Consider the following 24,146-nt stretch of genomic DNA (forward strand, 5'->3'; position numbering starts at 1 on the left):
CCCAAAGCGAAATGAGACTCGACTTGCTAGTGCCCAAACTTCGCATTTCAAATCAAATCTTTATCTCATGCTCACCATGAACATGGTGGGATGAGAAAAAAAGCCGCTGTTCTAAGGAGCTTGACGAGTTCCCATCCCCCATCAAATACAAGGACAGAAAAATACAAAATGAAAAGTATTATATGAAAAAACGGCTTAGATTTATGTAATAATAGATTTTCACATTTTTGTGGACGCCGATAACTGAATGAGAGAAAACAAAAACACTTGCCAGCCGCAAACACTGATTACATTAATTTGTAAAAGCCTGCACTGGCAAAAAAGCGAGGAGAGAAAATAACAAAAATCTTTTAAACTATTTCCGTCAACATTTTACACGCACAAAAAGCTTGTGAATCTCTCTTCCGAGAGGGTTACCACATCAGCACCCATTTCGTGGAAGTTATTTAGTGTTTCCGGAAGTAAATAACGCAACGAGGAGTCACCGTAGTTCGTCTTGTTTAAACTAACCTTCCAATTTTCTGGAAGCCGTGTCGGATATATGTGCGTATTGAGGCGGAGCTCTTCTAATTTTCATATAAAACTGCATCTATTCTTTGCTTCGTTCAAATCCGCTGTAATGTTTTACCTGCAGTGCAGCGATAGTGCGCTTTTTATTTCTGACGTATTGCTTTTGATTAGCGTCGCGGGTAAATTACCGTGCGCGCCCTGAAACACTGCCGACAAACATGGTTTACTCGATACCACATCGTACGAGGCTCGTGCAAAATGCCTTCACGCAAGCTTGCAAAAAAAGTCACTTAAGTAAATAGCATTAGTGTTTCGTAAATTTTAGTAACGAAAAGAGTTCAGCTTAAGTTAAGGACAACGCAGCGAGCCATGGAAAGATAATGATAGGTGTAACGTTAAGAGTCCGGAAGCGGGCAGAGTTGGTGGGGGATCAAACACGGGTGAATGACATCCTAGTCGGAATCAAGAGAAAGAAATGGGCTTGGGCAGGGCATGTAATGCGAAGGCAAGATAACCGCTGGTCCTTAAGGGTAACCGAGTGGATTCCAAGAGAAAGTAAGCGTAGCAGGGGGCGGCAGAAGGTTAGGTGGGCGGATGATATAAAGAAGTTTGCAGGCAAACGGCGGATGCAGCTGGCAAAGGACAAGGTTAATTGGAGAGACATGGGAGAGGCCTATGCCCTGCAGTGGGTGTAGTAAGGCTGATGATGATGGTGATGATGATGATGATGATGATGAAATTTTAGGCGGAGATGCCGAGACAGCTGATGTTTAACGTGGTTTTTCTCTTCATTCGATCCAGGATGAATGTCACCGGCTAATCGCCCGCATATCTGAGTCAGCAGGCCAACCGATTGCCGTTGAGAAGCTTATCTTGCCTAGTGTTTCAAACAACACTGTCGCACCAGTCTTTGGCGAGAGTTATCCCTTCGACCACCCGAAGCGCAAGTGGCTGGACGACACTCTGCGGAATCTCTCAGTCGCCGTCAACATGACCCGGCGAATCACACCCGTCAGTTTCTTGAAAGGGCCATTGCTGAGCAGCATAGCTTTCCCCGGAAGGCAAAACATCCAGAAGTACTTCCGGGCATTGGGCGACTTTACGAGGTGAGTTCATTTCAAAATAGCTTCCTCAAATCTCGGTAGTGGCCTTCGGAAAGATATTGTCACATAGTGGTGGCGGCAGTCCGGTATTCCGCCAGTCAGGCAAGCAGTGAAATGAGCTTCAAAAATAGACAGTTTATTGGCAGACGCGTGCCCACAAAGAACTGAATGACTCGGCTGCGGTGTTAGTAACAAGCGCGCTGTGTGGTCGTCGAACAGATTCACTAGAAGAACAACGCTAATTTGACAAGGACTGAAGGAAGGCACACATTGATTTGTCTAATTCGCACTGCTCTTCGTGAACATGGCATACCAACTCGCCCAAGCGTCAGTCCTAACGTCGAACTGAGTGGCCGCCGCTCTGGACCGCGTTCAGTTTAAAACTAGCAAGGAACCATCGAGATAAGGCTCCAAAGAAACTGCAACAATCTTGAACAAAGTGGCAGGAGTCCTGCCAGACTGCGATCACTCTAGATAAGTCTGGTCGCCTCTCGCGTCACAATCAAAATGATAAAGCCTAGTGCCGGTAGCTTTGAGTGCGAACAAGCCGTTAAAAGATTCGTGGCGATATCGTGGATAAGAGAATAAATGGTGAGGGAGAGTGTGCCGATGCAGCAGAATATTCAGAAGTGTTCTGGCGCGTGGAACAAGTATACAAGCTGAGGCATACTGAAAATCATTGCCCATCGTCCTTGGCTACTATCCGCTCCATTTATGATTACTGATGTGCGAAGGAATTGCTCAAAACAAGCACGCCGATAAAACAAAACTGAATGAGGAAAACAAGAAACACTCAGAGGCCAGTCAATCGCTTTAAATAAAGTATTCTACGTGCCTACCACGCATAAAAAAAAGTATTCTTGAAGATCTTATAGACACGTAACTAATTCCCCGTCTCTTTACTTTCTTTCAATCAATGTTCGGTCTACTGTTCGCATGTTTGCATCCCCTCCGCTGGGGTAGCTCAGGGTTCAGGGCGGACAGCTGCTGAGATTGAGGACGCGGGTTCAATCCTGGCTGCGGTTGCCATGTTTTTGATGGAGGCGAAACAAAAGACGTCTGAATATTGTGTAATGGCAATGCGTGGTAAAAAGAGCCCTAGGTGGTCGAAATTTATGGTCTCCCTGAAAACCATTCTCCGATATTTACTACCTATAAGCATTTCCCTTGCCGTTCTTGTGGTTCATCTGCTGCAATGTACCCGTTACTCTTCCTCCTGCTGCCGAGCTTCACAAATGTCTTTGTTTCTTGTCTTTGCTGCTTTATAAATGAAAACTGCTTTCTGCTATCTTTTGCGCATATTTTATGTTCATCGGATTCACTGTTGTGTATTGCATTTTACACATTTAGACGCAAGAAACGATGACGATACAGATAACGATGTTTTTCTTTTGATAGGCTAACAACAACAACTTCTGCCCCAATCAAGAGTAAATGCAGGCATGAAATGGTTTTTCCTTCTTGCAGCACCAAAGCAGTCGCCTTCTTTTCTAGGTCCTTTAGCTAGGCGCTCGCCTTCTGCGAAAGCCTTGCAATCTTCATCAGCAGCCGCATTATCCTGGAGTTGTCTGTGCAGTCAAGCGGCCTTCTAGTCGTTCATATAACCCGCAAAGCGATCTAATTCGACTAGACGCTTCCAATAGCTCTCCTGTGATCTGGCTCCATTGCCAGCTTAAGCAGTTCTGACGGCGACCTCATTCAACTGCAGAAACGATGCAGAAGCGTACGCGCCCGTGACACGACACCAGCCTTAAAGCTTTCTAATCTAAACGTAACCTTTACTCAGTACATCGATCTCGTCAGCTATTAGACCTAGACCTAGGGTCGTATGCTATTAGACCTAGGGTCGTATTCTATAAGCTGTCCATTTTTTAATATTTATTCTTTCGCATCCATTTGGTCCTCTGTCATTGATCACTCAGATATACCCGCGGCTTTCTATCGCCTGTGGGAAGTGATCCGGCCATTGGTTGGTTGGATACCGGCCCTCACGATTGGCTGATATCGCAGGCAGTGAGAGCCTAATGGTCAGGTCAGGTCGCCTGCCGTTTGCAGAGTGCTGCGGTGCACCAAATGCGGCCAGTGGCAGCCAGTGGTGATATCCGGTCGCCAACCACCCAATAGGCGGCTCGCTTCCCACAAACCACTGAAAGCCATGCATATATCTGAGTGAGCGATGAACAGGGAACCAAATGGAAAATAGAAAACGGACAGGCAATTGAATACGGCCCCTGGTTAATGGCCGTGCTCATGGATGGTGAAACGCGGCCTGTGATTTTGGGTTCACGATTTGTTGCTTGTTGGAGTGCGTTGCGTAATGACGGAAACTAACGCTGCTCTGTCGCCTGGCTCATCAAGTCCAACTATAAATATGGACTCGCCGCTCCTTTCATAGGGCAGAGGGTTGGCTTTTTTGCACCGCGCGTTGGCTACGCCCACCACGCGACAAGGAAGACGCTGTTCTGGCGCAAGAGGTGCCCTGGTGGCAGAGTAGCACATAGGCACCAGGGGGCCGACAGAAAATTTCGCCAAATATCGTTTCGGCTTTGCTCCGTGTTCTCCTTCTGTTGAGGCGTCAGGCCACCCACAGCCCCCAACAGCTGTAGCAAAAATCATTTTTGGCCCTACAAAAAGGAATGATACAATAGGCATTGGTTCTATTTATGAAATTTCCTCTCTGAGCGAAAAGTAGTTTCTAATGACTAGTTATTTTGTAAGAATTCAATAATTTTAGAAAATGATGTACCGAAACATAAGAGAATAGAATCTTAATCGAAGAAAAAAGTACGAGGAAAAAATACAGGGCGGCACTTTGTTAACCTAAAGTGCTGTGAGGCGACAGCCTTTAGCGCGGTTTTGCTGCTTGCGTCACTGATGTGTGGAAGTAGCGTAGTGGTTAGCACGCTCGGCTGCGGAACGGAAGGATGGTGGTTTGCATCCCAACGCGCACAAGAATTTTTTTCCTAAGCAGTAAGAGCTATAGTGTGACAGACTTCGCAGACGGACGGACGGACAATGAGCCATAAAGGCGTTAGCCTTAAAAATTGCCCCTACTACAAGTTTTAACATTTTGGTCACACTCCAAGCGAGCAGTGCTAAAAAATGATTTCGCTCAATTTGTCTTCACAGAAACGAAATATTTGATCGGGAATCTTGTGGCACGAAAACGTCGAGAACTCTTATTGACGCCTACCTTGAAGAAATGGCCGCGCATAAAAATGACCCCAATTCACATTTCACTGGTGAGTGATTGCTTTTGTGTCATGAATTTCGCCATTGTGTGGATCTCCTCAGGGGCAGCTATTAGAGCGGTGCGTTTTTTTTTCAAGCACTGGATCTATGCATGTGTTTTTCAAACGAGAGAAAGTGTGCACTGCGCCTTCATTTATACCTGAATCAAGATTTTGAACAGAAACAAGTGTTAAAATAAAATTATATATGATTTAGATGCGGATATGAATATATACCGCGCGCATAACTGCAAACTTGGTCACACAATATCTGTCCAGTATTGTGAACTGCTTGAAATTTTGCGGCCTTAAACGTTTTTCATAAATAGCGAAAATAGACAGTTTTTATTTCATTACCAAATTTGTACCGCTAGGTTTACTGGCTTAGCGCATTAAACAGCGAAAGCTGTCATTGCTTTGATTGAGCCACTTGGACCTCTACTTTGCCCTGGAGTGCATATCGTCAGCCGTACGACAAAGCCTAGCCGTGCTCATGCGAATCATCTAAATCTCATCTGGCCACCAATCATATCCAGCCCTCTTTTTCTTCCCTCTCACACTTGTCCTCATCTTCTTCTCACCTAAACGTCAAGACAATAATTCCCCATCTCCATTTTGCCATCCGCCAGCCGAGGCATCTGGTCGCCACCTGCCCGCGACTTCCAGTTGGAAATTGAAATTTGCTAATTGAAATACCCTAATTAAATAAATGAATGAATAATTAAGTAACTAGGTCTTACGACTGACGCTGTAGATTCCACGGTACAATGCAGGTCTACATCGCTATACGAAGGCTATAGAAGCTTTCGCTATAAAATGAGGTCAGCTCTTTATGGTTGAAACTGTTTCTGACTACTAGTGACGTTGCGTTATCTTTTCTAAAAACTTCTGCGAATTAATCTCTCTCTCACCTGTTTCACAGCTTTGGGGAGGAGAATATTGTATGACATATGCGGTAATTATTGCTGCCAATGCCGTTTTTAATGAGTTCTTGACATGACAGTCAATTGGAGTCATTTAGCCCTCGTTCTTCCCTTCCCGCGCTCCAGTCTCCTTTCTTCTCCATATGGAGTGTGGTCTTCCATGCTGAAGGCTGACCATTGCATCCAGGTAGCTAGAAGAGCACTTGGTATTAACTAGTTAGGGTGCAAATTTTGCTCGCGCACCTGTGTCTCCTATGATGCCCGGACGCTGTTTTGCGCAGAACACAAAAAATGTAAGCCTCTCATAGCTTTCAAATAGAGGGTTAAGCTCCACCAGAACCCGCAGAACTCGTTACATATGCCTTCCCCACCGCATCAAATTGTGGATTTATCCAGTAAACCATGCAGACGTTTTAACAGAGGCTACAGCTGGTCCACCCACGCAGTTTTTAATTATTTCGCTAGCAATCGATCACACGCAGTTAGAGGATAGCAGCATATGTATGTGGTGATTAAATGTGGACACAGGTTATCTGTGAGCATTAACTGCCTTTCGTGTAGAGCTTAAACTAGTTCGTTGAAGTAGTCGTCCAAAAACAATTGCAAAGTCCCTCGCAAACTCCGGACAAGAGCCAGGAGGGGAAGAAAGCAAGTGGCTGCTCAAACAGACCAGGTGGCCGGGTAGAATGTCATTTTCCCACGGCGGCTTGCTTCATTCACGGTTTTGCCTCGGCGTGAAACTGATGGTAAGTCAAACAGTTAGCTCAGTATCTGAAAATGAGGACAGAACAACTGGTCTCAAGAGTCGCTGTGGAAAGTTCTCTCTTCGTACTATGTTACGAAATTCTAAGGCCTAGTGTGCCTTAAACCCTAACGATGTTTGTTGTCTGTATTATCACATAGCGATTAAGCTAAGCTGGGATGTTTATTTCCCGCATCGACGACTAATGGATAAGAGAGCTCACTCGCACAGGCAGCAGACTGGCTGCCTGATATATTCTACTGCACGCTATTTCTGCCCCCCCCCCCCCCCCCCCCCAGTTGTTGGCTACAAACGGAATCCCTCTAGAATACTTAGGCATGAGGATATTCACGTAAAAATACAGCGGCCTTAAGAAATGGAAGCGTACACTCTTGAATTGCGGAATTTACCTCTATGACATACTCGGATCGTGATTGAGTAGCTAGAACGTTGACTCCAATCGCGATTACAGTATATTGAAGTGGGCGGCAGAAGAAAACTTGGTTGGCAATGCTGACACACCTATGAGCGTTACCCCGGCCCAAATGAACGAACTAATCTCAGAGACACATCTCACATGCCATGAGAGTAATGTTGTAGCATTCAGCACAAAATTATATTGATAAAAAATTGCGATCCCTAGAGCACACACCTATGAGAACCGCAGAAACTGACGATAACACGGTAAAACAATGATATTGATCAACCGGTTATCTGTCTCATTATATTCGCATAAATTCTCGTTTAACTTTACCGCTAATAAACCATGTAAACCGGAAGACTAGAAAAATGAATCGCTTGCAATGCTTATTCTCACTTCATTTCGGCTATATCGCGGCCCAAAAATGCATAAAAACCCGCAAACCTTTCAGACTGATAGGATTGTCAACCACCCAAGCGACTCATGCGGCAAATTATGCGGTATCGACTCTGGTAAACGAGATACTTATTTTTTTTGCCTTTACTACGCTCATTATTCCACTCGTAAAGGTGTACGCGCCCTGGCTCCTCAATGATCGTTATTCTCGGACGAGCTATGTGGCCATATCAGCTGAATACGGGCCATTTATAACGTCGCCTTGCCCAGTACTGAGCTGCCATAATGCCGCCTCGAACTCCAGCCGCGTCAACTTTCTTTCCTAATTTATAAACTTTGTGACAAGCCGCTTTAAGCAATATTTCATTTTTCTCGTGAAAGCGATCGCTTTGATCAAAGCCGTCTCGCTTCTTTTCCACGCAGTGGAAAACCTGATGAGCACCGCAATAGGCTTCTTCCAGGCCGGGTCGGCGGGCGTTCCGACGTTCATGCACTGGCACATGCTCCACTTTGCCCTGCATGCGGACACCCTCCAGGCCGAGGTGCAGGCCGAGATCGACCGCGTGATTGGTCCGGACAGGCGCCCCGTCTGGGAAGACCGGCGCAAGATGCCGCTCACGATGGGCGTTCTGTGGGAGATGCTGCGCTGGAAGAGCATCACACCCCTCAGCGTTCCGAGGAGGTAATGGAAAGCAGATCTTGAATATTCGAGTGCCAATGCGCAGGATTTGTTTTATGGATTGCTGACTTCGCTAATCACGTGCATTATGTATTTCGGGCGTTTTTTTAGAAGGTCCTAATTAAAAAAATGAGTTTTCTAGGTTTTCAGAAGCTTTCTGCCGCACAGTAATACAAGTGTTGGTGGACACCCAAAAACAACCCGATCACGCGGATTAGTAAAGTGATTAACTAAATTACAATACTTCACTTTTTAAGGAATAAAGGAGGGAATGCAAGAAGAAAGGAAGAGAGAGCTGCTGTAGTGGAGGGCTCCGGAATAATTTCGACCACCTGGGGATCTTTAGCATGTGCTGTGGGATGTCAGTGCACGTTAAAGATCCCCAGGTGGTCGAAATTATTCCGGAGCCCTCGACTACGGCACCTCTCTCTTCCCTTCTTCTTTCACTCCCTCGTTTATCCCTTCCCTTACGGCGCGGTTCCGGTGTCCAACAATATATGAGACAGATACTGCGTCATTTCCCTCCCCCCAAGACCAATTATTATTAACTATTACCGATAGGCACCTCATTACAACTACAGATTTGTAGCTAACCATTTGTAATAGCCATATCAGTTTTCAGAATTTCTAAAACTCGATTACTCTCACCGCACGGTTGAACTAAATTTGTCTGCGTCGTGAGGATATGCTTGCGATTTCGAAACGCATGCAGGCAAAGCGACACCTCCCAGTGTAAGAAACTACTGCAAATAACCACAGCGTCGAGCCACAGCGCCAAGTCTAGTAGCATTTTAGAAATTCTAACAACTAATTTGGCTATCATTAACGACCCGCTAGAAATCTCTAACTGTAACTAAATTCCTATCGGTAATAGTTGATAAGTTAACTACCAGAGTGTATCGGGAGGGAACAACCAACCATCTGCTCGAGCATTTATTGCACATTTTTCTACAGTCTACACTAGCGATGATGGTCTCGCTCCGAATTTCACGTCTCCTGAAGATCGACCAGCCATAAATAATGTAGTAATCACCGAACAAGGTGTACTGAAGCTCCTACTTAACATTACGATAAAGAAAAGAAGAGTGGCAGATGGTATTCCAACTGTATTTCTGATATGCAGAATGGAACTCAAAAAACCTTATTCTTATTTTTCAGTCTTCGGTCAGTAATAATTCGTTTCCTGCGGAGTGCGAGCTAGAATAAGTTATCCCGATATTTAAAAATGACATTACAACTGATGTAGCTAATTACCGTCCCCTATCACTCATAAGTACGTGCTCGAAGTCACTAGAGCACATATTATCAAAACACCTTCAGAAATATAATTTATTATCTAGTGTCGAGCACGATTTTCGAATATGGTTATCGGCGACTTCTCTGCTGATTGAATTAGTACTTGACCTTTCTAAAATAATTGATTCATGTGGCCAGACCGATATTAATATTATGGATTTAGCAAAAGCCTTTGAGAAGGTGTCACACCCTAAATTATGAACAAAAATGAAGGAAACATTTAGGAACGAGTCCATCACAAATTGGTTCATCTCATATTGACATTGTCGTGAGCAGTATGTTCAAATAGGAAAAAGCAAATCTACCCTTTCAGGCATTGCCTCAGGAGTAGCACACAGAAGTGTTCTGTTCCCACTGTTATTTCTTATTTTTCTTAATGATCTCTCTGAAAATATTGATGTACCAATAAGGCTTTTTGGAGATGACCGCATAATTTATAACCTTATCAAAACGCAAAGCGACCAGGTAAAAAAAAAACTCAAATTTGCAAAAAGAAAAATAGTGCGTTGAATGGCAAATGGCCCTAAACCTTCGGCGAAGGAGGCACTCTTAATGACAATAACTGAAAAAAAGTGCATCGAGTTTTTCCTACAACATAGACAATGAAGTAATTCAAGACACAACGCAGCATATGTACTTAGGTCCCATAGTTACCCCCCCCCCCCCCCCCAATCTTCGGTTTAACACTCACATAGATTTTGTGTGCTCGAAATGCAATCTGGAGCCTTAAGCGAAACATACACCATGCTATCCCTTAAATGTCTGGGATATAAAACATTGATGAGACCAGTCATAGAAAAAGGAGAAGCTTGCCTGGGACACATACACGAAAAATATTTGCTCAAAGATTGACAAGGTCCAGCATCTTGCTGTCAGGTTCATATTTAAGGAATACCGGCTTCTTACCTTACCTTCGATCACTGCTCACAAGCTGGTCTTCATAAGTTAGAGTCGCGTACAAAGCTTGATAGGCTAAAATACTTGTAACAGATTATTCATAACCAAATTAGTATCGACAGATCGCAGTTTTTAAAAATTCGTTCTTACGAGACATCACGGCATCCTCGTTCTATGTTTTTTCCAGCCCCATCTTTTCACACCGGTTGTTTTAAGTGCAGTTTTTTTCCAAGAGGGCTTCTTGCGTGGAATTCTCTACGTGATACTGTTGTACAATGCACGTCTGTCAAAAATTCACGACAAGCATCACAGACACTCTTGTTTTTTTTCCACCCAATGAATTTCTTTCATTTGCAAGTTCATTCAGCGTTGTATACCTGCTATGTAATATTTTAATTTATTATGTGCCAATTGCAAATATTTCGTTTCTAACCACAAGTGTTGTAAACTGCCTGCTTTATTATTATTGCAAATAAATGCATTAGGACGTGCTACTTGTTATTCACTTTTATTATTTATTGCACTCCTGTAAAATCCCCGTACAGAGCTGACAGTATCAATAAATAAATAAAAATAATCGCTTTAATAGTCAACATGATTCGCCCCGTTTTTTAAAATTTTTTTCGACGCCCACCGACACTGGCATTACTAAGCCACAAAAAGCTTCTATTTACCTTGAAAAGGTAGGGGTCAGTATACAGTGCAATGTAAGAACAAGTGTGACTTTTCGTTTTTTTTAGATTCGGTGGACATTTTTCGGCGGGTATGTATGAACGCAAGTACCATTGTGTTTTGTTGAATGTTAGGTTCGATGAATAAGTAACTGACTTTTTCGGTGATTTATTATGTCAATGTTGTGTGGCCACGTCACTTAGTCTATCTTGTCGTTTTTGACAGCGCGAAGTTTATCTACCAGTAATTGGCTTAGACATCGTAGTACTGGAAGCCGTGCTTTTAGATGGATTTACTATTGTCATCAAAAAGTAACAAAAGTTAAATAAACAGTGAGCAAACAAAGAACGCGTGTGGAAGTTGACTTGTGATGACTACGTTGTCATGTAATCATTGTGTTGTCGCGCTGGGTTGAAGGAAAGCGCGGGGCAGCCCGAGGTCTACGTGTTTATGGCAGCGATGGAATTACGGCTGAATCGTCGCGGTAGCCAGAACAAGATACTTTTTAGTGACACCCATGGCCAGTTTCTAATCAGTGTCCTACATGCTGCAGCAAAAACAACTTGACTCACTGCTCTAAGCAGGTGATGATAGTGAAAAAACAGTGCACTTAGCTTGCAGTCGCCGGGCAGGCGGTGCTTCCTAGTCTCCAGAGGTATGCATGGAAGCTGAGCATTACCTCAAAACGGACGATGCTAACCCAGCAATACCGCCATTTGATCATGACCCTGGCTTCCCTAATTGCTGTTTTTTTACTTTGGATGTCACTTTTATTCAACAGTTAGCTAGCTGTGCCTACCGCGCCGAGAATGCTCAGCGTTTTCGGTTAAAACCGAATTCCGAAAACGGAATTCGGAACACCTTTATTTTTTTATTCGGTTTTAACCGAAAACCCAAGCCTTTTATATAAGGGAGTTAAACACCAGTAATGTGCATTCAGTGGCCTAGCTATAACATTGTAGTATTGTAAGCACAGTGCTTTATAATCTGCAGACGTACTGTTATACACGCATACGGGAATGAAAGCGCTGTAATAAAACTTGTATAGAGCAGAGCAAAAAAAAAAAAACAAGGCGTATGCGATCATGGTCACCACAAGAGCCACGCGAAGAGTGCTTACCATGGAAAAAATTGGGTATGAGGGGTGCGTAAAAATCCCCAACCGGAGGAGGGTTACTCTAGAAGGAGCAGGGCATGGCGAGAGTGTAAGAAGGCGCACCGGTAGGCGGTTGCCACGGAAAGCATCCGGAAGGTAATGACCCTGAAGGACGAGAAGGGTTACCGTAGAAGGAGGCTTTATCGCGAGAGTCTAGGAAGACGCAGCCAGAGGATAGTAACAACGGTAACCGTCCGGAATGCGGTTACCATGAACGGAGGACTGCGTGGCGAGAGGGGAGAATTTCCCAACCAGAGGGTCATTACCGTAGAAGGACGGTAAGCCGAGAGCAAGAGAAGGTACAACTGGTACGTGGTTGCCATGTGAACCAAGCGGATGGTATACAAATGCCCTAGAAGGAGAAGGATTGTTTCCGTGAATGGAGGGCACGGCGAGAGGAGGAGGTAAAGGCAAGACTCTAAAAGGCGTACCACGGCAACCATCGAAGCGTTCTTTAAAAATGGAACACAGTTCATCTGCGACAGTTGCTGCGCAACGCGCCGACCCAGGACAAGATCGTGGGCGTCGCTTCACTCAAGACCGGTGACTGGAGAGCAGACCTAGACGAAAAAGCCCCATGTGTGGAAGACTGACTCTCATCTTCTTTACCACAATGTATCGTGAAGTACAAATAGCTTTAGAGCTCTCCCCGAACATCTTGTTAACCAGTGGTAGCCAGATTGCCAGTGGTAATTTTTTTATTACTGATTTCGCAAGTGGGACTTCCGTTGAAAGCTTCTGCTCTAAATTAATGATTTTAATAACTCATCAGTTGAGTTCTAACAACTTGAATAGGCTAAAAAGTGTGCGTGCTCTCGGATTACTTACTCCTCCGGGAACGGCAGCTTTAATCATTTTTTTCACTCTAATTTTTGGGTACGGTTATGCCCCTATTGCGTTAGCCACTTTGGCCACAGTATATTCATACAATTAAAAGAGCTGAGGCATCAATAAATTTGTTCTTAACATGATCAACTGTTCCAGATTTAGGGTGATCTCAAAAACGAACGACATTCTAGACTAACTTATTGCAGTTGCGAAAATTCGTATACATTAGAATTTTTACAGCACTTCTGTACAGTGCAGCTGTACTTGAAGATCGCTATAATTAAATTTTCAGAGATTAGTACTTTGGTGTGCGGCGGCACTACAGATGAAGGGTGCTTAAAATAGGCAACATTTGTTCTGACTTGTTATACTTAACTCAAAATATGTTTAAATGAGACATACACTACATTTAGGAACAAAATCGGAGCAAGTAGATCGGGACAAGTGGGTTAAAACGAATCGCTTCCTTCTGGAATAATTAAGTTTTGTTGTAAGCCTTCCGATGTGTTAGACTGTTTACGTCATACACTTTAGAACGTATACGTTAGAACGTATATGTTAGACGTACATGTTAGACTTCGTAAAGCGCTATACCTCCCTGTTTATAGCACTTCAGTATACAGTGCAGCTGTATACTTAAAGGTCGCTGTGATTAATTTTATAAAAAATTATCATGGTGTGCTGTGGAACTACAGACTAGGGGTGCTTAAAATAGGCAACCCTTGTTATACGTACCTTAATATTAGTTATTTAAATCTTTTTAACCAAGAAATATAATACATTTCGGAGCAAGATCGGGGCAAGTGGATTCCGACATGCCGTGTAAGGACGCATCTCTATGAAATCAAATTACCAGTTAAGATCCTTAACCTTTATAGATGACAGAATAACCTCTTTCTGATCTTTCTGAGTGTTTAATTTTGTTTCCGGATGTGCGCAACAGACAGAAGTTCATGTGAAAATTGCGCTTATCCAAAGAAGTGATCGCTCGCACAAAACACTGTCGCGAGCTGGTGGGTTGATTTTGTCAGGAAAAGAGCCTAAAATGTACATTTAACACGAAGCTGTTCGCCCAATTTATTGTGTACATAAATCGACTTACGTTATTCTTGATGCGGATGGCTTGAATATTTTATAAAATGAATAAAGAAGCTGACTTCTAACTTAGGAATAGGATGAAGTAGTACCGCACTTATTTAGTGAAAATATATAATATCAAAATTAATCGATGCGGAATTCGTTCCACAGCTCTCCACTTAACAAGATCGTAGACGACTTCAGCCATTTGGGCACTGGCAGCCTTATGAACTTTGAGAAGATTATCTCTTGAGTTCAGAGTAGAAGGGACAGTAGCGGAGGCCGCGCAAAACAATAGACAACCCATCTTTCTCCAAAGGTGTCATTATACCAAGAAAATTAAGCAAGAATTTGAGTTCTTGACTCTCCCAAAACATTTTTTAAGTTAAATATTAAAAACCTTTTATTTTATTTTGTCCCATTTTATATTCAGCACATTTTTAGTTTGGGAACATGTTTGAGGTAACGGTGGCTTAATTCTCCACGAAATCGTATAAATAGCACTTCCACTTCTATGCGCGACTCACAGACGTTGGAGAACGCGAATGCAACGCCCTAACAAAACACGTATTTGTATCAGTTTCGTGCAAAGATATAGCATTCTCTTCTTCAATAGCACGTGTAACTTAAAAAATATACATTGTCGACAAGTGACGCGCACTTCTTGTTCTCATGTGCAGATATAGTCACAAGAGTCCAAAATGAAGTTTGAAGCACGGTTCTATTGGCAGTCCTTAATTCTTAGCTTTCTTTCGCATTAAACGGAATCTGCCTAAAATGCCTCGCTTTCTTCTCTTGCAGGGCTGAAGTGGATTTTGTGTGCGACGGATTCTTCTTTCCTGCTGGAATCACAGTCATGGCAAACTACTGGGCAGTTCACAATGATCCCAAGGTGTGGCCAAATCCTGAAAAATTCGACCCCAGCCGATTCATCAACGACGACGGCTCAGCAATTCTCGAGAAACCCAAGCGTCTTATACCGTTTTCTTTGGGTAGGTACTTGAACGAAGAAAGCGCTGAGTGATAATTTCCAGCTGTTGACCCCGTGACATTTGCATCCTGCGATATAACTGTCAGCACATGACAGCATTTTAGGTATCCTCTATTTTAATTCAGGCCGTGAACTCTCTTGGAAATATACAACACAAAGTGAACACGGGAAGGGGAAACCTCTGGGTACTTTGCCACCATTTAGTCAAGATGTTTTGTCTTCGCCCGGGAAAAGCGTTCATCATTGAAGGAGGTTAAATAGAGCATATCGCTAAGCGCGCAACGAAAATAGAGCTATGACTCCATGGATCAACCCCGGTTAAGGGGAGAGAGGTAGGATGTGGGAAGGGTGTTAGGATGCGGTGCCTGAAGATGAAAATCTTCTGTAGGCAAGAAGGTTACTAAATAGATCAACGCGTCGACCGGCAAAGCTGTGATGAGGAATACGCCAGCTCAGCAGCAAGGAATACGAGCAGGGGGTGGTGTGGGGTTGTCGGGAGGGTGTAAAGGTAGCGAACTTGATCTTTAAGACTGTGCCCCTGAGGCGGCGCAGCTGCGAAAAGTTGCATGGTACGACTGGATGGCTTGACCTGGAAAAACTCGGAAAGCGCATAAGAGAACTCCTTGTTGGGCGAGTTGGTAGATGTCAACTGCAAATATATAAAGGGGGTAATAAAGGCAGGATTTTTAAAAAGCCCCTCCCGCGTAGGCACGTGTTTTGTTCCGCTGTCTTCTCTTGCGTTGTGTGTTTTTCGGCGCCATTAAATACTGATAAGACAAATAAAGCAGTTGAGCAGAAAAAATACAGAGACATTCACGTAATACTTTTAGTAACTTTAAGAACAGCCTTTTTACTCGGTAGCGTTAACGGTCCCGAAAAGCTGCCGTAGTGGTCGGCGTAGTTGGGCATGAGCTAAAAATCCCCGTGGAAGCAAATAATTCATAAAATTCAGGAATCGGTCAAACAAAGTTAGGTTTGATGCAAAATTTGCCAGGAAGCCTCCTGTCATCAAAGGAAAGTCACTGAACTTAAAAATAAATTGCGCGAATATGACTGCCTGTGAGACGTGGACCCAATGGTTGCGTTGTGGCCTCTTTCTTAGTTAACTGTTCTGCAGAATCAGGGGCCACCGTTAAATGTTCCGCAGAATCAAGGGTCACCGTTAGATATTTGTAAAATATAGAACGTAGAGAATTATAGAAAGTATAAAACCAATTCTATAATTACATGACGGAGAATAATGTGCGTGTTTTCTATAATTATTGCTCATTTCTGGTACAAGCAAACTATTATGCTCCGAAAAACTTTTGTAATCTTGATTGGATAGCAGTTGCGTTGAATCAAATCTGTTCAGATTATCATTACTCCTCTTCGCGCCATATATGGGATATAAATATACGTTATACCATTGTTTAATTTGGTTTTGGAAAGTACCGGAGACTCGTCCGCTTCTAAAAATTTGATTTAGAGCGACGTGTTTAGGTGTTAGTGATTACCGTAGCTTGTATACAAAATGACGATATTTTTGTGGAAAATGCGACAATCCGTGAGTAACTTCTATGTTTTCTACACAATGATGTATTTAATTAGCTGGGATCATGTGCTGAGGCGGCTTTGTTTCATACGGGCTTGGCTCTGTTGTTTCGAATTTTGGTATATTCAAGCCCGCTAATTTCTCTACTCTTTCCTCCAATGTACGTACGTGTCAAGTATTATCGATATAAATCAGTCTCGGTATGAACTATTTTTACGGCTACTGCTGCGTCCAAATTTGTACTTCTTTTGATAGGGGACGAGCTGTTAAACCATATGCTTGTATTTTTGAAAGAGACGAAACGTTTACGGCAGACAATTGTGTCCCCAAATAGACAAGACTATCACCACCCTTTAAAAAATTTTAGGCGGCATAGTAGATGTGTCTGAAGGTAGTTTCTGTTGCACGTTCCTAGAGGTAGTGAATGATGCAAAGGGAAGTTCCTGGCGTTGCCAACTAGAGGTGATATCTTGCAACATAGGAATTGTCTTTTGGATAGAAACAGATGAAGTAAACAGTTACTAGGCACAATAGTTATAGGGGTGACAACCATTTCTTTAGGAATGGAAGTTTTGTGTGTAGCAGTCTTCGCGAATATACTAGTAATAAGTTTTGTATTGAGGTTATCTTCTTATTCTTTCAGGAAAACGGAAGTGTCCAGCTGAGACGCAGGCCATCATGGTTTTGTTTCTGTATATTACCTGCATACTCCAGCACTTCCGAGTGCTGCCAGAAGAAGGCGTCACTATAGATCCCGGAGATGCAATAGACCGTCTGCCCAATAAGGCTAAATACAAGCTGAGATTCATCCCAAGGAAAAATTAACATCTATAGTAGCTTCTGAAATGTCAGTAATGCATCACTTAAATATAGTCGGATAAAACTTAAGAATCAGGCGTTGAATGGCCCTTAAACGATTCACACCAGACAATGGCGTCCACCTACTGTCATCACCTTGTACTAAACGCCCTTGAACCTACGAGCATGGCGCCACAAAGGCTTTGAGATGGAAGATGATCAACTACGGTTCAAGTGAATTAAAAGTGACGTCACGACAACCAGTCGACAGCCATTGGTTGGAGGGCCTGTTCTGAGCGTCATCCGTTGCTTTGTTCTTGAGTTATGTCGGACTGCAGCACGTGCAAATAACGCCCATCGCCTAATCGTACGATGTGGCTGAATAAACTCAGTCTTGAATTGATCACACCCGGAAAGACAGGAAGTCAGAACACATATAATGAGAGTTTCAACTATGTTACAACAAGACGTTAAAGAAGCCTGCCTGATCTACGAAGATTCGACCATTGCAGGGCTGTAGGCAGTCGCTATCACCAACTGGACATCTTGCATAAACATGACTCACTGGGTAGTTACAAAGAAAAATATGCAATATTTTTTACCCTTCACGTGACCGAAAATGTTTCGTGTAAGAGCTGTAGGACAATTTGACAAACGATGAGAGAAGTCCAATTTCTTAAAGTAATAAGTACGCCCTCTCATATTAAGCTTTAAATAGGCATGTGGAGGTCTATAATTGTCACATTGCTGCAGGTTTCCCCTTTTCTTCGTTAGTATCCCTAAATCAACCCCAAACGATGGAACTAAGCTACGCAAAGCCGTAATTTACGAAGGGGTCACTGACAAATGTTGTCGTTACACAAAAAAGCTTTGCCTCATCTATTTGCTTGACAACTGGTGCTACAGATAAGGCGGGACAACGTTAGACTGTAAAAATAACATATTTCCTAAACAGGACAACTCTTTCTGAGGGAAGCTCAAGCGGAAGAATTTTTGTATCTTGTTATCTTTGTTTTAAGCTCAGAAAGCAACGAAAACGATTGAAATGATCACGGCGTGGTCATAGCCAATCCTCCTTGTGGGCTTGTGTCTTTAAATTGAGGACTGCACCAACAACAAATCAAAGTTGTTGTTTTTTCATACTGTGCAATGTTTTCTACGAACATTTTGCTTCAAAGTAAACACTAAAACGCTTATTATTGTACGCTAATTACAAATAAGGTCATTTAAAGATACGGCGACGTGGCCAAGACGACTAAATACAAACCTCCACTAGTCGAATCTTCCTAAAGCCTCTTGCCATTTAAAGGCGACAGAGTAAGGAAGCTCGTGACGCAAAAAAATCGGCGTCGGCGTTATTCGCGTTGTCGTCGGCGTTGTAACACAATAAAAAAAAAACTTGCGGAGATACGGGAGATTGAACCTAGGTCTTTCAGATTGCTAGGCGAGCAGGCGCAAATCACACTTCGAAGGCTCTTTGTTTTCTGCATTGCATGAAATTAATCTTAGCATGATTACGCCACAAAGCACCAGGCCTCCATACCGCTGCACCACACTACGAAGGCTCATTATTTCGAACTCAATAAAAGGACACCTATTGAATGCGTTGTGGTATTTCACTTCGGGAAGTTTCTTTATGTACTTATGCGAACATGAGTAATTATGAGTATGCGAATTTTGAAACGTGACCTGATAACAATCACGTTATACTCAATAAAGCATTTCAATTCACTGCCATTAGCTGTAGCAAATCAGTGTCATCAATGCTGTAGAGATAATGTAAATGCGCATTGCTTGCGCTGAGGTACGATAGGTGGTGTTATGACCGTGTTCAGTTTGACTTAGTGTTTACGGAGTTGTACGATCCAAAGCAACTCAGGCTATGAGGGACGCCGTAATGGAGGACTTCGGTCATTTCGGTGACCTGGGGTTTTTAACGTGCACTGGCACCGCACAGCGCTTGTGGATTTGAATTTGGAGGACTAGCAGAGGAAACCTTTGAAGACATCAACTGGTCCGAATGCGGAGCCCGGTGATAAAAAGACGGTTTCGCCCCTGCGGACTACAGCCTGGGTGCAACCCTTCGCGACCTCCTCGTGCTTCAGACGGACAGGTAGCAGCGAGCGGACCTGTGTGCGTCATGTTTTGTGCGGGTGTCAACTATTGCGATGTCATGTAACCCGTACTGCCCGAGCGCCTGTGATTTATCTACGCGTCTGTGTGCTGTTGTGTTCTACGAATGCGACGCCAACGGAGACGCAGACCTCCATAACGGCCTCTCTGTCTTTTCTTTCTGTCCAAGCTTACTCCTTTCCCTCACACCGTGGTTGAGGTGTCCACAGATATGTGAGACAGTTACTGCGCCTTTCTCATCCTTTTAATTCATAATCACAACGCAGACCCACAACGGCCTATTCAGGGAGAAGCGTCACTGCAGCCCGATCGTGATCTCTTCGGGCGGCGGATGGGCTGTTCTGAGAGACCTCATACAGACTCCGAGCGATTTGTCCAATGAGCAAGGCGTCACGCCGAACTGGAGGTGACGTTTCGTGGACTCCCTGGCAGCGCTGCAACACGCTGTCGCGTTCCACTCTTAAAGGCGAAGCTTAAGCATACTCCAGTTTTTTTTTATGTGTGTTCAGTGCCAAGAAGGCTTCGGCATCTTGTACAACAAAAAGTGTGCTTAGATACTTACTCCGCACTAATTTTGTTGGTAGGTCGCATGTAAACATTTCCAGGAGAGCACGTTGTTCCACACATCTACTCATTAGATGGCTAATAAGTGAAAAGAGCATGACATCTGCTACTTTTTTGGACGCCACCGCAGTGACACAGCGGTTATGGCGCTCGACTGCTGACCCGAAAGACGTGGGTTCAATCCCAGTCGCGGGGGGCGATTTTAGATGTAGGCGTAATTCTAGAGGCCCGTGTACAATGCGATGTCAGTGCACGTCAAAGAACTCCAGGTAGTCGAAATTTCCGGAGCCCTTCACTACTGCGTCCTTCATAGCCCAAGTCCCTTTGGGACGTTAAACTTCCATAATCCGAACCAAACATTTACACCTTTTGTGTCACATTCGCACCAGCGTAGAATGCACTTGTTTGCTTCAATTAAACTGGCTGTGCTTTCACTTTTCACTTGCGTAATTTGATGTGGTTATCTTCGTTACCTGTACTCTGTATTCTACATCTTGAGGACAAACCGTTGGTGTGGATGTAGAACATTCACCCCGGGTGAGAAAAGCACTTAGCCCGAATACCACTTGTGCTGAGGTTATTCACCGCATGGTGACAAAAATGATACTTTATAAAATCAAAAACAAAACATGCCTACTGCACTGCTTCAGCCCAGAGAATGAAGACGCCGAGAAGTGAGGGTGCAGTAGTTTAGCGGTCACCACATAAAAATAACCACAGCGGGAAGAAGGAATGATGGAATTCTGTTTAGAACATGGCCCTGTCGTTGAGCAATAGCTGGCTGCCCTCGTGCAGTACATCTTCACCAGTTACTTCATGCTTATCACTTAACCTTAAATTCTTATTCACAAGTGGCAGTGCAGGAACTAACTAAAGCTACGACCACACGTCAGGCGCATGCAACGGCGCATGCATACAGACTTTTCTGTATATTTTTTCACGGCAGTTTTCTTTGCTGCTGTAGCCTTGGCCCAATTGGGCAGTCGCGGAAGCGGCATTGCAATACTCGTAGCCGCATGAGCGAAAACACCGTTCAACTTTCTTGAAACGTCCCTGGTTGAAGACTGCATGCGCGAAGGGCCGCACACGTGGCTTGTCTAGGCCTAGACCTCTATAATGTTAGTGCGGGTGCATACGGGTGATACCGAACGCACTTGAAAATGATAAAAGCATAGCTCCTTTGCCACAAGTTGTTTTACCCCCTATTCATTGCAGTTTTTCTTTGTAAGACAGTAGTCAGCATAAACCTTTCTTTCAATGGTTGTCCATGTTCTGTGGTGTTGTGCTTACAGCGAAATGATTAATAGCCTTGCACAAGAAGTTTAGAAGAAGCAATTCGAAAGGTACAACGGCAGCAGTGAACGCGTTAAGGTTGTAATATAGAGGACGTTTTTATGGCGACAAGTTTACGATGGCGCGCACTGGAAAAAATTGAAATTGATTTTTGAGGGAAGGAAATGTTGCAGTTATTGTCTCGCATCTCGGTGGGCACCCGAACGGCGCCGTAAGAGAAAGGAGGAGTGTGTGGGTGAAAGAAGCAAGATTTGTTTATGGTTGATTTATGTCGGTTTAACGAGCAAAAGGGACTTGCTGTGAGGACGCCGTAGAGAAGGGCTTCTGAGATTTCGACCTCTTGGGGTTCCTTAGTGACAACGCACAGTACACGAGCCTCAAGCATTTCGCCTTTATCAAAATGCAAGAGAGAAAGAGGTGCCGTAGTAGAGGGCGCCGGAATAATATCGACCACCTGGGTATCTTTAAAGTGCACTGACGAAACGCAAAGGCGCCCATGTGCTGTGCGGTGTCAGTGCCCAAGATCCCCAGGTGGTCGAAATTATTCCGGAGCCCTCCACTACGGCACCTCTTTCTTCCTTTCTTCTTTCACTCCCCCTTTATCCGTTCTCTTACGGCGCGGTTCAGGTGTCCAACGATATATGAGACATATACTGCGCCATTTCCTTTGCCCAAAAACAAATTATCATTATTAATATTATCCTATGTTCTCCTTCAAATTCTCCCAGGCTGCATGTCCTGGATTGGTACCTAGATTTAAATCAGGAGTAGGGTCCTTAAAAAACTATTGCCCACTCTAGTAGGTTCGCTTGGTCCGTTAAAATCGTTGGCGCCTCATTCGTGATTGCATCTGCTAAGTGTTTTCACTTCGCAATCTCATACATGTCGCCCCATTGGCAGCTTGCGGCGTTTAAGTCCCCTTCAATTAGCAGTGGACCTCCATTAGCCGCAATTTTGGCGTTTCTAGTAAATTTCTCTAACCTTCCCCTTGTAACCTTCGGCCTGCTGTAGATATTTGCGATCCAAGTTCTCTTTTTTTCTCTGCGAAGGGGTAACACTTGTACGCAAGTATATTTTACCCCCTCCACTTCCAGATCAACAGTTTAGGCCGTGTATTTTTTGCACCACGTGCTTGGGTGAACATGAAAGGTCTTGTATTCAATTAGCTTTGCGTGCGCATTGGTCCCGTGCAGAGCTATTAGCGCGGTTTGACATCAACGCTATTTGCATATTCCTGTAGTGTGGCCTGTTCTTTTTAAATCATGTGTATTTCCTTTGCCGAATTATTAATTTGTTCTTTTGATTATGTCTGTCCATCTGTTTCGGGACACTGATCGTCATGATCGCCTATATTCTATTGGCAGTCTAATTCTTTACCGATGTCCTTTTGCCCAACGTTGTTGTTTCCTTATTTTTCCGGTGCATCATATTCTTAAGGACCGATATTTCATTTTGCTCCATGCCTTCCGCCTCTTGGAGCTGATTTTGGTTGAGATTGAACTGGTGCATGGTGAGTTGCATTTCCTCCAGGCTAGAACGCATCTGTAAACGTTCCTTTCTAAACTCTGGTTTCATTTTCATGATCATATCCTTTATTTATTTGAGGCTATTTTCGGGAACCCCGGTTTTTTTTGCGTTCGAAGCTTTCGGGGAGAGGCCCCGCATTATCGATTTTCACAGTTCTTTTTAAATTTTTCATTTCCTCCTTAAGTTTCCGATTTTCTATCCTAAGCTCTTCCGGCTCTTTTTTCACTTCTGTACATTCAGTATTGTTTCCAAATAACTGAGGACCCGAAGCAACTCGCGCTGCCCAGCTCACCTTTTCCGCTCTTTTTTCGGTGGTCTTCTCCTTGCATCGCTCCATCGATTCGCCTGTGCTTCTTTCGGTTGACGCCTAGCATACCGACCGTAAGCGGCTGCTTGATCTTAGGCCGCCGGCTGCGCCTGCCTCGAACCTTGTCATGGGCCTTGACTTCATGTCCTTTGCAACTCCGAGGTCACGCATTTTCTCCGCCTCACTCTTCTTAATAATGTATGGAGTCTTGAATTCCTGCTCGAAAAGCTTCGAGTCTGTCTTGTGTTCACCATTACACACTAAACAGCGCACCACACGTTAATGTCCCTCCACAGGATTCCGTGTCCCGCACAGTTCACATATCGTTATATTCGGCTTGGGGCAAACGTCGTCCCTGTGACCCACCTCTCCACACCCGTAGCAGGCCGGGCCGTTTTCTTGAAACCGTAGCAGGACATTTCCCCTCCTTTGTAGAAGACATAAAATAGAACTCCACTTCCCGAGAAAGTGACCGCCACTTCGGCCATTTTTCCAAATTTCCTTAGAGACCGGATTTGCTTCCCTTATACTCTGATATTTCATCGGATGTCTTCTTCACTTTCCTCTGGAATAATGCGCCTCAGTGCTTCATTGCACGCGTCCTCTGGGGCTTTGACGTACGCGCAGGTATGATATTTGCACCTGTCTAACATTACCGCTTGTACTCCGAGAATTTGGCGAGCCGCTTCTATATTCAGTGAACCTACAACAATGATATCCTGCGCCAAACTTAGCCTGACTTTGATCTCAGTTTTTATGTCCGGCCGGCCAGTGGCTGATGCAACGGCCGCTGCTACTTTCCATACGCTATATCTGCATTTTCCCAAGTCCAAACCGCTTCTTCGTTTGTTAACTGCCACGACACCTTCTCTTTCCAGTGCTGCGGGTCTTGCAAAGCCTTTACCTTGGCCTGGGCTCATCTTCCAATGCTCGATGTCATCCTTCCGGCCCAACAGCTGCCTGTGCTGGCTTTTCGCAGCCCATTCTTGGAATGCGCCCCAATTCACTGAAGCGAAGTTGGATCCAGGGCATGCTTTTCTTCCGCATCTGCCTGTTGATGACTTCCATC

General features: G+C 44.0%; 1 protein-coding gene across 2 annotated transcripts in view; it reads left to right on the plus strand.

Moving 5' to 3' along the window:
- The window catches only part of LOC144104193 (vitamin D 25-hydroxylase-like), a 43,115-nt gene extending 23,986 nt beyond the window's left edge, over positions 1 to 19,129 (plus strand). The window contains exons 5-9 of one of the 2 annotated variants that reach the window (XM_077637064.1): positions 1,312 to 1,616; positions 4,743 to 4,855; positions 7,749 to 8,007; positions 14,732 to 14,922; positions 17,099 to 19,129. In XM_077637064.1, the coding sequence (XP_077493190.1) occupies positions 1,312 to 1,616; positions 4,743 to 4,855; positions 7,749 to 8,007; positions 14,732 to 14,922; positions 17,099 to 17,280 (1,050 nt within the window). In that variant the 3' untranslated portion in view covers positions 17,281 to 19,129. The remainder of the gene's footprint in view (positions 1 to 1,311; positions 1,617 to 4,742; positions 4,856 to 7,748; positions 8,008 to 14,731; positions 14,923 to 17,098) is intronic. The other variant, XM_077637065.1, reaches the window with a different exon arrangement.
- The last annotated feature ends 5,017 nt before the right edge of the window (positions 19,130 to 24,146 follow it).

The sequence above is a fragment of the Amblyomma americanum genome, chromosome 9 (genome assembly GCF_052857255.1).
Source record: "Amblyomma americanum isolate KBUSLIRL-KWMA chromosome 9, ASM5285725v1, whole genome shotgun sequence".
NCBI lineage: Eukaryota > Metazoa > Arthropoda > Arachnida > Ixodida > Ixodidae > Amblyomma > Amblyomma americanum.